This window comes from Delphinapterus leucas, chromosome 1 (genome assembly GCF_059928025.1).
Source record: "Delphinapterus leucas isolate spDelLeu-1000000601 "Yukka" chromosome 1, BTC_Dleu_Yukka2, whole genome shotgun sequence".
Taxonomy (NCBI): Eukaryota; Metazoa; Chordata; class Mammalia; order Artiodactyla; family Monodontidae; genus Delphinapterus; species Delphinapterus leucas.
Window position 1 is genome coordinate 82,273,938 of NC_143129.1, and position 14,742 is coordinate 82,288,679.

At 44.6% G+C, this 14,742-nt stretch overlaps 1 protein-coding gene across 1 annotated transcript; it reads left to right on the forward strand.

Moving 5' to 3' along the window:
* The first annotated feature begins 1,916 nt into the window (after positions 1-1,916).
* Positions 1,917-6,921, forward strand: MCL1 (MCL1 apoptosis regulator, BCL2 family member). Its single transcript, XM_022564140.2, has 3 exons — positions 1,917-2,661; positions 3,007-3,254; positions 3,940-6,921. Exons 1-3 carry the CDS (start codon positions 1,971-1,973, stop codon positions 4,054-4,056), a joined length of 1,056 nt encoding a protein of 351 aa, XP_022419848.1. The 5' UTR covers positions 1,917-1,970; the 3' UTR covers positions 4,057-6,921.
* The last annotated feature ends 7,821 nt before the right edge of the window (positions 6,922-14,742 follow it).

A 14,742-nucleotide genomic window follows, 5' to 3' on the forward strand; every position in this document is an offset into this window, starting at 1 on the left:
GAATTTAGGTTCTAGGGACTTTCCTGGAGGTCCAGGGGTTAAGAATCTGCGCTTCCACTGCAGGGGGCACAGGTTCGATCCCTGGTTGGGGAACTAAGGTCCCGCATGCCGTGCAGTGCGGCCAGAAAGAAAAAAAAGAATTTAGGTTCTAGGGAAGGCTTTCTAAAGGTGTGAGAGAGAATATCAAGTTTGTATGCTGATTGATGAAATGATTCCATAGGGAGAGAGAAAGTGATGATGCAAGGGATAACTGCCAGTACTTGAGTAGGCAAAGAAGATGGGATCCAGTGCACAAGAGGTTGATCTGAGATAGCAGAGAAGGTTCAATCATTTTAACTGCAGGAATAGCAGAAAGGATGGAAACAGAAGGAGTAAATTAGTAGATTTGGTGGTGAGAAGTGAAGCTTTTCTCTTCTGATTGCTTCCATTTTCTCAGTGAAGTAAGTTAACAGCTGAGAGTGAGGGAGGAGGGAATTATGGAGGCTTAAGGACAGAAGAGATGATGTGCACTAGTCACCTTGCATCACAGGAGAGTGAGGTGATTAAGGAAATGCACTAGGATTACTGAGCACTTGAGATTTCTGGCTATAATTAAGGTGAAACCTGCAACGCATTTCTTTTTTCAGCCTCTGAAGAAGAAAATGCTTTTGCATGCAAATTTGCTCAACCTCTCTCCCCTTGATAAAACTGCATTCTAGAAAGCAAAGCAGAAAAAGCTACCTCTTCCATAAAGTCTTCTTCCTCTAGCTCTCCTAGCCCAAAGTGAATTTTCCAACCTCTCAACTCCAATATTAAGTTGTTGATGCCTCCTATAGAGCATAAATTCCATCTCACATTATGGTTAGTTGCTGTGCAAGACTGGAAATTCCTTAAATAGAGAAACCATTTCTTATTCACTACAGCCACAAGATGTTTCTCTCCATCCTCTCTGCCACATATAAATCTCCATGGTTCTAGGTCTTGCCCAAATACATAATTGTGTGGTATGGATGCCCTATTTCCTTACTAAATTGATATTTTCAGGAATAGGAACCTTGCTCACCTTTCCTGCTTATGTCCCTCAAATATTTTGCTCTTGAATTTTAGCTATTATTATTTTTACAGGTCTTTTAACAAAAAGAGGTTGCTTCAATTAATGTTAATTCATACATACGGTATATACCAGGATCCTTGTCCTCAAGGGATTGACCGCTAGAGTCAAATGTCTCAGAAGAGGTGCTGACAGAGCAAGGCTTGTATTAAATAGCACCAGAGGGTAGAGATGGGGAATGGGAGAAAGCAAACAGGGAGACAAGAATAAAATTTAGGTGGAGTAGAACAATTTCGTTTTTTCAACTTACATAAAATGATTCTATAGGGCAGTCCATGGAGCGTCCCCATTTCCAAAGAGCTGAAGATGTGCAAAATAACTACAGGTCCCAAACAGTGCCCTCTTATTTATCCGTATTATCTAAGACTGTTGTTCCCCATCCGTGGCAGAATTTACTCATTCCCTTTCCTCAAAGTCTGAGAGACTAGATGGTTAAGACTTTGGTGTGGGAAAAAAACCTCTGGCACAAAAACAACAGCAGGGGCTCGCAAATCAGGGTTCAGGGAAGCCCAGGGAGAGCCATTATTAGCAGGCCCAGGTGAGCGCGCGGCAAGAGAGCGTACCCACCAGCCCAAGCGCCTGAGCCGCCGTTACGTAACCGGCCGCGAGAGGCTCCGGAGAGCCGGAAGCCCCGCCCTGACCCAGGCCCCGCCCCTGCCCTAACCCGCTGGTTAGGTGTCGTGCGCAACCCTCCGGAAGATTCCGCCCTTTTCACCAATTAAGGATACAATTTTTTTTTAAGAGTTGCTGACGCCATTGCGTAGGACTGGGCCCTAAAACCGTGATCTAGGAGCGCCTCTCTCAGTCGTTACTTCCGCTCTTCAAGATACCTGCAGGGGTCTCCCCCATTTTTCTCAGTAGGCGGCGGCGGCGGTTTGAGATGTTCGGCCTCAAGAGAAACGCAGTGATCGGACTCAACCTCTACTGTGGGGGGGCCGGATTGGGACCGGATAGCGGCAGCGGCGCCTCCGCTCCGGGAAGGCGGCTTTTGGCTGCAGGAAAGGAGGCCACGGCCGGGCGAGAGGTAGGGGGAGGGGAAGCCGGCGAGGTGATTGGCGGAAGCGCCGGCCCGAGCCCCCCGGCCACTCTCGCGCCCGACGCCCGGAGGGTCGCGCGGCCCTCGCCCATTGGCGCCGAGGGCCCCGACGTCACCGCGACCCCCGCCAGGCTGCTGTTCTTCGCGCCCACCCGCCGCGCCTCGCCGCCCGAAGAGATGGAATCCTCGGTCTCCGACGCCATCATGTCGCCCGAAGAGGAGCTGGACGGGTGCGAGCCGGAGCCTCTAGGGAAGCGGCCGTCCGTCCTGCCTTTGCTGGAATTGGTCGGCGAGGCCAGTAACAGCCCGGGCAAGGACGGCTCACTCCCCTCGACGCCGCCCCCAGCAGAGGAGGAGGAGGACGAGTTGTACCGGCAGTCCCTGGAGATTATCTCTCGATACCTCCGGGAGCAGGCAACCGGCACCAAGGACGCGAAGCCACTGGGCGGGTCTGGGGCCGCCAGCCGGAAAGCGTTAGAGACCCTGCGACGGGTCGGGGACGGTGTGCAACGGAACCACGAGACGGCCTTCCAAGGTAAGGGGGTTATTCGCGAAGGCCGCGCTGCCTTTTTTCAGCTCTCTGGACTCACCCACCTTTGGTGGGTGGAAACCGAAACGAGTCAGTGTTGAAACGACTCTCATCCTATTTCTGAAACCAGAATATTCTGGCCGTGAGTCATTGTTTCCACCCACTTGATTCTTTTGGAAATGGCAGCTCTGCTCAAAGCCCGGAAAGGGTGGGATGTCAATTTTCAAGTGGGATCAGCCTGAGTTCTATAGAGCCCGAATAGCGATTTCCCCCGCTGTGGGTGGGCAGGCGAATCGTGCCCTGGTTTAGACAAAGAGGCCGTGAGAACCTGCATGCTTTTCTTCCTCTCAGGCATGCTTCGGAAACTGGACATCAAAAACGAAGACGATGTCAAATCTTTGTCTCGAGTGATGGTCCATGTTTTCAGTGACGGAGTAACAAACTGGGGCAGGATTGTGACTCTCATTTCTTTTGGTGCCTTTGTGGCCAAACACTTGAAGAGTATAAACCAAGAAAGCTGCATCGAACCATTAGCAGAAAGCATCACAGATGTTCTCGTAAGGACAAAACGAGACTGGCTAGTCAAACAAAGAGGCTGGGTAAGTTTGTTTTAAGGTTGAGGAGGGGACTTGGAGTGGAAATGAAATGGAGGATTTTATAGAGAAAGAGGGGATAGCTAAAGGTTTTTAAGATGCACAACTCGGTTTTCAAGGCTCTAACTTTGGACCTCTGGTTGCTTGATGTTGATTTAAGTAGTTGGTCCTTAGAGATGGTATGACTGTCTTGAGTTGTTGTATCAAAAATCCTGGGTTTGGGGCTTCCCTGGTGGCGCAGTGGTTGAGAGTCCGCCTGCCGATGCAGGGGACGCGGGTTCGTGCCCCGGTCCGGGAAGATCCACATGCCACGGAGCGGCTGGGCCCGTGAGCCATGGCCGCTGAGCCTGCACGTCCGGAGCCTGTGCTGCGCAACGGGAGAGGCCACAACAGTGAGAGGCCCGTGTACTGCAAAAAAAAAAAAAAAAATCTTGGTTTTCTGTAGGCTGTTTTACTGGTTAAGAAATAAGAATCACCTGGGCGTGATAGCAAATACGTTTTTGAGCGTGCCCCACCTCCCTTTTAATTGCATAATGTGTCTCCTTTGCAGTCTGGGGGTAAATAATAATTGGTTCGTCATTGCGTTTGGGGGGGAAACCTTAGATATTTTAATTCATCTTTTCTTTGTAAATAGTGTTTTTAAGCCAGTGGAAGCCCATACTTGAAACTGTGCTTTTTGTTTGTTTTCTAGGATGGGTTTGTGGACTTCTTCCATGTAGAGGACCTAGAAGGCGGCATCAGAAATGTGCTGCTGGCTTTTGCAGGTGTTGCCGGAGTAGGAGCTGGTTTGGCGTATCTAATAAGATAGCCTTTTAAGTGCAATAATTGACTCTTAACCAACTCCAGCCACCAAAACCACATACGCCTGCTGTGAAATCAGATGTATTTATGAAGTTGGACTTCAAGCTGTGCAGGCCATAACCTCCAGGAGTTCTACTCTAGCAACGGAGAAAAGCAAGCGGCAGGAGGCTTATGGCTAACAGGAATAAATACATGGGAAAAGTAGTCCCTCTTGAAGAGTCACTGTCTGAAAGAAGTGAAAGAAGCAGAATTCAGTTTCAGCAACAGGCAAACTTTGGGAGGCCACGGAGGAGGACTTTTAGATTTAGTGAAGACGGTAGGGTGGAGAGACTTTAATTACCTTGCCTAGAACAGGAAAGTGGCCAGTAGCCAGGCTAGTCATAGAGTTCATTAAATATGCCCACTGAATCCATTAACTTCTATAGTGTTAAAATAGAAGCACTAACAATGCCAGCGTCATGTGTAAAATGGATTTTAAGCTACAAGTAATAGAACCTATGACTAGAAGCCTCAACACTGTACAACAGAGTGTGAAGGGAAGCTTTATCCTCTATAATTAGCTTTCCTAGATGTGCTTCTTGAATAGAAAGTCCAATGCTCAGGATGTTTATACCTGTTCTACTTTGGCTTGGTTTGAGATTCCTAGTTTATTAGCCTAGTGTCATGGCCAAGAATACTTGACTTAAGGCTCAATTACAAATCTGGAATATTCTGTTTTTAAGACAAAAACTTGTAATCGTCTGTAAAAATTGTATATATTTTTACAGAACATCTGTTTGAAATGTAAAGGGAGAAAAGTCTGAAATTACATTAGTTTTTTCATACCCTTTTGAAATTTACAACTTCTGTAGTTAGGAACCTGTTTCTTATAGCTTTTTCTATTCTAAATTTTGTGCTAGTCAGTTCTAGATTGTATACAGAACCAGCTGATGTAATTGTATGCAACCTGGTTGTAGTACAACAATTCTGATTCATAACTATGCAGGCTTTAATTTTCCTATCTGATTTTGGTAAGTATTTCTTAAATACCTGTTTGGGGATTTTTTTGTTTTTAACCTGGGGCTGAGAAATTGAGGAATGGAAATTAATCCTTTCACTTTGTTACATGTGGGCTTTCAATAATTGAGTCAAGGTTTTAAGGATTTATTGGGGGGGCGGGGCACACAGGCTGATGACTTAGAAATAATGGGCTCTGATTGGGCAACTACTCATTTGAGTTCCTTCCATTTGTCTTAATTTAACTGGTGAAATTTTAACTGAGTTCATGAGCTCATCTTCAAAGCTTTTGCTGAAAGATTTTCAGCTGTTCCAAATGGGACTTATTGGGAGTATGTATAAAAAGAGCACATTGGGTGGATGAGAGACATTTGATCCCTTGTTAATAAATTGTACAATGATGGCTTGGAAAAGCAGGCTATAGTCTAACCATGGTGCTATTACTAGGCTTGCTTGTTAAACACAGGTCTAAGCCTAGTGAGTTAATAAAACGAATACTTATTTCATTTCTATTAATGATTCTCAAACTTTGTTTCAAATTTTTGCATTGGCATCTCTATGGACTTCAGACTTGATGTTTTATCAAACTTACCGTTTATTTCGTATCCTTCCTTGAAATATTTGCTGCTTGTTCGGCTCCCTCTACAGATATTTATAGTTCCTACAAATTTACCTTGCCATCCCTGAACTCTTACTAGCCCTTTTAGTTTTTGGCACTAGGAACCTAAGTGTCTGCCCAAGGAGTCCACAGACCTTCATCCTTCTTGAATTTTATCCTTAGGAGGTGGCAGTACAATGGGTGCTGACAGTAACAGTGATGAGGTGAGAAGAGTCCCTTTTCCTTGGACTAGTATCTTATTGGTTGTTGCTTAATCCTGTCTTTGGGGAGAAATTTTCAAAATCCCCTTAGGGATTTTCAGAGGAAGGGATGATATCTTAGGTGACTTTCTCTAGGTTCTTTTGCATTTGAATATGCTCACTTAAAATTATAGAAATTGATGGGCTCTGTTAAACCTCAGAGTTATATAAAAGCTACTAGTAAACTGGAGAAAACTTTTATAGTGGAACCAGGGTCATTTTGAAACCTTCAGCTTCTGAATGTGACCTTTAGTATGTGGACTCCAGACAAAAATAGGCATGAATAAAATGACTAAGAATGTAATTAGGGAACAATTGCCCTGCCCGCCCATCCCCAAGCCTTAAGGTCATCTAGCTAGAGCTATTTTTATCTGTGTATTTATCATTCTTGATCATAAACCACTTATTTATATCATGTCTATCTCTAAGGACCTAAAAGCACTTTATATAGTTAATCTTAAGATCTAGTTAAGGTGACTAAAAAGGCCTGTCTCCCCATAGCCAGTTGTGGAAATAAGCACAGAGCTGTAGATTGATGGAGTTTAGGGGCCCCACTTCCCAATTTACTAGGTGTGACTGCTGAAATGTAGATGAGAATCTTCAGTTGCTATTTTGGGTCAGAGGCTGTGAGGGCTTAGGGAGCCCAAGTGCTTCGGGGCAGGGTGGGTGATTCTGTAGGGAGAAGAGGCACATGTTTTAAGTGCTGACTAGCTGCATAGTTCAGGCAAATCTTCCAAAATGGAAAGGGAGGGGCTGCCTGGAAAGATGGCTCTTTCAGCAACTTCTGTCTGTCTGATGCTTCTCTCAGGGAAAACCCTGCAGTCCTCTAGTGTCGTCTATGTACATTCTGTTGGGGGTGAACACCTTGGTTCTGGTTAAAACAGCTAATGCTGTTGACATCTGTGCCAGGAAGGGTTAGGACCAATTACAAACTAATGTGGGCTGTAAAATGTAGTGTGTTTCCCTAACTTCCTGTTTTTCCTGAGACGAAAATAATAAATCTTTTATTCAAATGCAAGGTGTGGTACGGGTGTTTTCTAATCAATGCCTGTTTTCCTTCCCCCTCTTAGGCAAGCATCTGAGGGAAGTCAGCTGAACAAACAGGTATAGGTGAATTAACCAGCAAAAGCCCCATAAAACTGATTTGCCTTAGAGCAAAGGTCAGTTCCATTCAGAATAACCCCTTCTTTCATTCAAATTAGAGCTGTTGGGCTTTTTTAAAAATATTTTTTTGGCCACGCCGCACGGCATGTGGGATCTTAGTTCCCTGACCAGGAATCAAACCCGCACCCCCTGCATTGGAAGCGCAGTCTTCACTGGACCAGCAGGGAAGTCCCGGGCTTTTAATTACATGTATTACTGTTGTACTTTGGAGTAGTTCAAAAGTACAACAGTATATTTTAATACAAAAATCATAATCCCCATCCCCATTTCTTTTAGTCACCAAATGTTGGTATAACTTGGAGGTAAGAGGGTTCACTATAGCAGTTACTGTATCTCCCTATCTCACTCAACCTTTTGAGGTGAGTAAAGGAGCTAGAAGAATTAACACCCAAAGTTAAGTTTCCATAAGGTTGTTGGTACTAATCTTTAAGTGCCTTTCCCCTTTCCTCCCAAAAAGGAGGTGAGAATAAGCAAGTCAATTTCAGAAGCCCTATCCTGTCTTTATTTTCAGCTACCTTGAAAGGGAGCGGAATCACCATGGAAATGTGCAAATATGAGGTTTGCATATTGGTTTTAAGTCCTGAGCACCAAATGCTAATCATGCAAACAGGATTCTGCGCTTTTCCCCCTTCAGGTTTTGTGCATTTCTGTTTGGGCAGCCCCTCTTTTTCTGGAGCCTAACTACCAGAAGATGGCAGTTTTTTCTCAATACAAAGAAAGCTGTTTTGTACAAATGAACTCCCGAACAGGTGTGGAGGGAGAGTAGCACAGGACATGAGCGCCCAAATCGTGGTCAGAGTCAAGTTCTGCTGTGCAAATACTATTGCTCCCATTGCTCTGTTGTGATGTGAAGCTATTTCTGTGGCAATATTCCTTAGTTTAATACCTTAAAAACTTGGGTCAAATGGTAACCAGTAACATGAGTCACTGAGGGAGTCAAAATAATCAACACTTCCCCTCATTTGACACAACCAGACTTTTTCTTTCAGTTCCTGTTTTGCTACTTTAGTGCTAGCTCTTGCTTCAGACTGTTTCAGAACATTTTTCTTAAAGCAGTTGTGACAGCTGGAGGGTTTTACAAAAGTTAAAGTGAAATAATTTGTACAACTGGTGTGTAGCACGCTCCAGCCAGATGCCCAGAGCACAGGCCATTAATTCCTGGAGTTCAAGATGATCAGCTGAGTCTGTCTTAATTTATACTAGTTCATTTTGGCTCCACTTTTTCAATGATTACAGAGCTTTGTCTTCTGGAACCCTCCCACACTCTTTAAAGGCTTCTCAGTTTCAAGATTTGAAAGCTTAACTCTGTCCCTCTTCTTTAGTTTCAAAGTTGTTACAGTGTTATCTTAGTTATGTGAAGCATGTGGAAAGTTGGGAGTTGGGAATCTGCCTGCAGGCAGATGTAACAGACCTCTCAGGGAATTCTGTGTTCTTTACTAATGACTCTTGTGAGGTTAAAAAAAAAAAAAAATAGGGCAGGCTTTTGTTCCCACGCTATACCTGGTCTTTCTTTTGCAGTTCCTTTCTTTACCTGCATAGAATAATAGTTCTTGACTGTTGGGAAATGTGTTTGGGCCAAGAATACTACTCTGGATTTTACCCCTTCCAAGTATCCATTTCCATGGCTTGTCTCTGCCATTGGGTTTCTGTATTCTTACCCACTTTGCCTTCTCTCCTCTTCCCCTGTTCAGGGGTTACTTTAGTTTATTAAGAATGTTTCAATACTTCAATGAACTGGGACATTTAATGAGCTCAAGGCAGCCAAATGTTTGTTGAGTTTCTTCATTTGTCCATTACCTGGCAGGTGACTGCTTACTATGCACCATGCACTTTTGGATGCTGGAGTTATGAAAAGACTAATTCTTACCCTCAACGCAATCAAAAAAGAATAGGGTGGAGTGGGAGGTTGGGGTTAGCAGATGTAAGCTTTTATGTATAGAATGGAAAAAAACAACAACCAGGGAACACTCAAAGAAACATGACAACTAAATGCAGGGTGATCTTTGATTGGATCCTGGATGAAAAAAGCTATAAAGGACTTGGGAACAATTGGGAAAATTTTAATATGGGCAATATGTTAGTACTCTATCAATGTTAAATTTCTTGAGTGTGTTGATTATATTGTGGTTATATAAGAAAATGTCCTCGTTTTTAGGAAATACATCTGAAGAATTTATGCATAACAAATCCATGGAAAGAAAGCAATTGTAGCACAAAGTTAAAGCTCACAGTCTAGTAGGAGTGATGACAGACAAAAATAATTAGGATACAGTACACAAAATGCTATAATAAAGATATTATAGGACAAGGGGTGGGACAAAGCAGGGTGACAACTTCTGGAAGTAGAAGGTGGTTGAGAAGGCTTCAAAATAAACATTTGAGGTTGGACCTTAACATGAGTAGGAAACATGCACAAAAGCATGGAGCTGAGAAAGAACCTCTGGTGGGGGGGTAGGAGAAGGGGGAGATGTGTAAATCTTTTTTCTTCTCATTTCATCTTCCCTCCCTGCCTTCCTTCCCCTTCACTATACATGGCCAGTGAAGGTAGTATCTCTTCAGTTTCTTCATTTAGGACCTTATATAAAAGTATTGGAAAACACTGGTAGGAAAAAAAAGATGTCTCTTTGGTCGTAGAAGTCTGAATTTGGTATAAATACAGCTGGGTGGACTGTGTTTATTTGGGAAGTAAAGAAGATAGACTGTATTGGCCGTTTCCTCTGTCTTGTTAAAGTGGTAGCCCTGAACACACACAACTTAAGGATCATAGCCATCACTGGATCCTGGTGTAGGAGCTGGCATTGGCAGACCTGCTTTGAATAAAGATGTCTTAAGAGCATCACCTAAGTTCGCTCACACATCTCACCAGCCATCTTCACCCACCCAAGTTCACATAGTCAGGGAAAGGAACCAGGTTTTTGAACATGGACCCGAGACTGCTATGCTCTCTGCAGAACAGAATTTAATAAAGAACAGCCCCCAAAAGTTATTTAACTGGACCCTAAGATACTGAATGATGGCTCCACTCTCCCTAATCCTGTTCCCGTGGGAGACTCAATTACAGCTATTCGCATCCTGGTTCAAAAAACTAGTTTGCTCTGACTGCCCAGACTTCCCCACAGGCTGCATTCTTGCCCATGAGCTCATTGTTTTGGCTTCTCTGCCTGTGTAAGTCCACAGACAGGGCCCGAAGTCTCAGTCCCAGCCCCCTAGCTAGCTGGGGCTGCATTCCATTCAGAATTTCACCACCCCCACTTGGTCTCCCCTCCCTCCACCCTCTGTGGTCACATGTGTATGTTTATTGACGTTATTCTGGAACAAGGTGTGCGGGGGTGGGGGGGAAGAGCCAAGGAAGCAGACAAGGAAAAGAGTATTTAACTGTTGGGTTTCTACCTGAATTAGATGAGTTTTCTACTTTATTTTGATTAAGAAACGCCTTCAATTCTGTGCCCCTAAAAACAGTTCGTTTTCTAGTCTAATAGGAGGAGCTGGTTTCAGAAATTTTACTACACATTTCGTAGACACCCCTACAGGGCTGGTATGACTCAGGTGTTCAGATTTGGGGTCGGGGGGGAGGTAGGGGTTTTCCCTAAGAAACATTGGTTTCATAAACATTTTATTCCTGAATCTCTATGCCCAGATCTTTCATGCATTCCATCCTCAGTTCACACCTCTATTCCTGAGGTTGCCTGGAGTGGTTCCCACCCATCTCTAGACCCTGAACGCCCAGATCTAAGGTAAGGTGGGGCCCACTTTGGCCGAAGCGCTATGGGAAGGGCATTTTGCTTACTTCGTAAAGCTTTGGGTTAATACTGTATGCCCAGTGTACGCCTTTCCTGTCTCTCCTCTTCATCATACAAAAAAAAAAAAAAAAAAAACCAAAAAACAAAACTGCAGACTGTGACTGTGGGAGGTGATTTTTTCATTTCTCAGAAATCCTCCGTGAGGCAAAGTAGAGAAACAGAAAGAGGGAAACAACTTCGTGTCGAAATGAAATGAGGTTGTCTGTGTGTGTGTTTTGAAATGAGGTGGCTTGTTTTCAGCTTTAAGGAACAACAGCTGTACAGAGGAGCTTGGTAATGGTGGGGGAGTGGTTGGTTACCTGCTTCTTTGCCTCTTTCTCTCACTTCAAAGTTTGATAGTTGGGGTCAGGTCTGAAACAGGATAGAGGTTCTGTATCTTCCTTTCCCCCCTCATGAAGCATGATGGATAGATATGTCAATCCATCACGGTACTATTGAGTGAAAGAAAACCTCTAATACAAAAGAAGGATTTGGTAAGCAGTCCCAGAAATAGGTTATTTTAAAAAGAAATGCAGCTGCATTGCTTTTAAGTCCAGAACATATTAATACACAACTTTGATAAAGTTTGTTCTAGGGAAAAAAACTGTGACTCAATTAGTAATATATAAGCTTATGTTTGTATGACAGTGTATGTACCTTACACAAAGACCATGTATATTTATTTTAATTATTTCCTGGGGCCTAAACACTGAATATATTTGAAAGGATTTTTAATTCCTTGAAACTGTGAGTTGAAAAATGAAATTTAGACAGGATTTTCCTAAAATGCAGAGAAGTCATGAAAGACGTTTGAAAACAACAAAAACACTTGATCCCATCCAACTTCCAGATCACTGTGGCCCAAAGAACTCAGTATTTTGATAAAGGGTGCTCTGTGGGAATGAAATTGAATAGCAGATCAAAGGAATTAGAATTTAAAAAGTTAAAAGACTAGACTTAATTTTCTCCCCTGTAAACTGGATTTAATTGTCTTCCCCCATCTTATTATTGAGAAGATTCAAAGAGAGAAAATATACAAATGCTTTACCTTAAAGCACTAAACAAAGTGCTTTAAGGAATTTCAGGAAACGTCCCTTAAGGATTTACTCTATCAGCCATGTCCAAGTCATTGAATTCCCAGGGAGAAACCACTAAGAAGCCGATGTCAATAGATAGGATGTTGAATTAAAAGGGTCTACAGCTGTATTTTGAAGCAGAGGGGACACAAACAGGACTTTCCACGGCTGGGCATTGTGGGAGTTCAACCAGATGGAAGAAATCCCAGGTACGGTAAGTAAACTCCCTGCCAGCCAAATCTGCCCTATTGCCTGTTTCTGTATGGCTCAAAAGCTAAGAATGGTTTTTGCATTTTTAAATGGTTGAAAAAAGATATTTGGTGACACGTTAAAGTTATGTGAAATTAAGATTTCAGTGTCATAAATAAAGTTTGGTTGGAACACAGCCATGCCCATTTGTTTACAAATTGTGTAGGGCTGCTTCTGTGCTACAGCAGTAGTCAAGTAGTTGCAACAGAGATTCTATGCCCTGCAAAGCCGAAAATATTTACGGCTGGTCCTTAAGAGAAAAAGGTTGCGCACTCCTCTGCTAGAGCTAAAAAGGCGTCTTATGATGTCATGAAAGAGGCAGGCAACCAAGAATCAGTAGTAGGTGAGGGGAGGGAGGAAGAGATGAAAGAGGGGGTCTGGTTCCAGAGCAGATTAACTCTGCCCCTCCCATCAAGGGCAGGGCCTCTTGCCTTTTAGCCTAGGGATCCCAGGGACACACACAGCCTTCTTTTTATGAGCAACCCCACCCTCTCACCCCTAGTTTCTTTTCCTCCTCACTCAAAGTTCTGTAGAGCTGTCTCTTAAAAAGATTCAGGCAAGGCTCAGAGGGGTACAACACACACACATACATCCTAACCCCAACCTGGGACATTGCTGAAATTGAACCCATCTCTCCTCTAATACTGAAGTTCTTTCCCAGGACATTCAAAGACAGCTGTCTGGTGCTAGCTGAGAAAGTGCTCTGATCTGGTTCCTAGCCATCCCTGCACCTCCCCTTCAGCTGGTGTGGCTGATTGGTTTCCTAGCATCTGACTGCTATGGCTCATGCATACCTTGTTTTGGACTAATTTTGCACATTCCTCCCTCCAATCCTTTCTACCTTCTGACCTCAGCCATGAAACACCCCCCTCTAGAGCTTCCCCCAATCTCCAGGGTCAAGGAGCCCAAAGTCAGATTGGAGATTTGCGCTGTCTAGTTTGGTTAACCCAAACTGTTTCTCTCTCTTGTTGACTGACTTAGTCTTAGGTACTTTCCAGAGGCTTTCTACTTCCTGTAGAAGGTGTCTCTCACCCTTTAAAGCAGACATCTCTTCATCATCTCTGCCTGTGACAGATAAGCCCCCTCCGCTCTAACTTCCCCACCCACCTGACTCCCAGAACCAGAGATGATGGATTTGAGGGATGCTGGTGGGAGAGAGGGTGGGAATGCAGGAACCCACGCCCCCACTCCACCTCCAAACTATTGAGGTACTCTTTAGCATGATTCCCCATGCTTCAAGGGGGGGAGAGGTCTCTGATTCAGTTTGCTCTGGTGGGGGAAGGGTGTTAAGTTCAAATGAAGTCTCTGTAAAACTGGGGAGAAGGGGAAACAGGAAATGAAAGAGGATCTGGTTGGAGAGAATCTGGAAGGGACGTTCTCCTTGCATTTTGTTTTCACTCTCATCCCTCTGCCCTCCTGCCGCCCTCCAGGCCTATCTAGATCCTCCCCTAAAGGGCTCCTGAGGGAGGGTATCTTCAGGTTGAGACACTCATGCTGTAGGTCAGCAGCTGGGGCCCTGTGCTCTGCTTCACTCCTAGTTAACCACAGAGGTTGAATCTGGATGAGTGAAGAGTGTGGGTCTGGTCTCCTCAGACTCACCCCTGCAGCTGTGAGCACCTGCTTGCAGGGAGGCCCCTGGTTGGGGAAGTATAGAAGCTAAATTTAGTCTGAAGGCTGAAGCTTAATTGGGTGGGTAATTACCCTGGGGAAACTGGGAGGGGGGAGGGGAGAGGAATTCTGACCCAGCTGAACTGAGACCTCACAAGTTCACCCCTAAGTCCACTGACACAGAACCACAATCCCCTTCCCCCAACAAACACCGAGAAACGAGAAGCCCTAGCAATTTGCTGGCCTTCTGCACGCTTGATCTCTCTTGTGCACATCAAGATTGTTCCTATCACCACCCCACCCCCACCTCAATTCTCAGGGGTCCAGTTCCTCTGAGTTCTTCCCTAAATTCCACCCAGGGCACCAAACCTAAGGGCCCCTCCAGCACATCTCCCTGACCTTGGGTTGCAGCTTCCTCTCTCCCAGCCCTCCAGAGGGTTTCGGAGGTCATCAAAGAGGCATCTGGCCACACTACTCCCCTCTAAGGGGCCGGGAAAAGGGGTGCTTGGGGTCAGGTTTCCCTTCCTGAAGACTTTCACATTGACACCCCCCTCCCCAACACTGACCTCAGTGACCAGAGAAAAGAATCCTTAGGGGCTGCACTGAATACTAGCTTTAAAATGAGGTGAAAGGGGGCAACCCCCCAGATGAAAGCCCACATCCTGAGCAGTCAGAGGCTGGAGGCTATGAGGGAGCTGGGGGCTATCAGAAAGGGAAGGGTTTGTTGTGAAGCAGAAACTAACACACCATTGTAAAGCAATTATACTCCAATAAAGATGTTAAAAAAATAAAAAAATGTTAAAATGTATCCTAAAAAAAAAAAAAAAAAGAGAAGGGAGTTACTGAAGCTGGGGGAGCCCTTAGAGGGGCTGTGGCTGCATTCCCCACCTGTGATTGGTTCTCAGGCTCAGGCCAAACTCCAAACCTGCCCGGCAACAGCCCAGAGGCCCAAAGAGGGAGGAG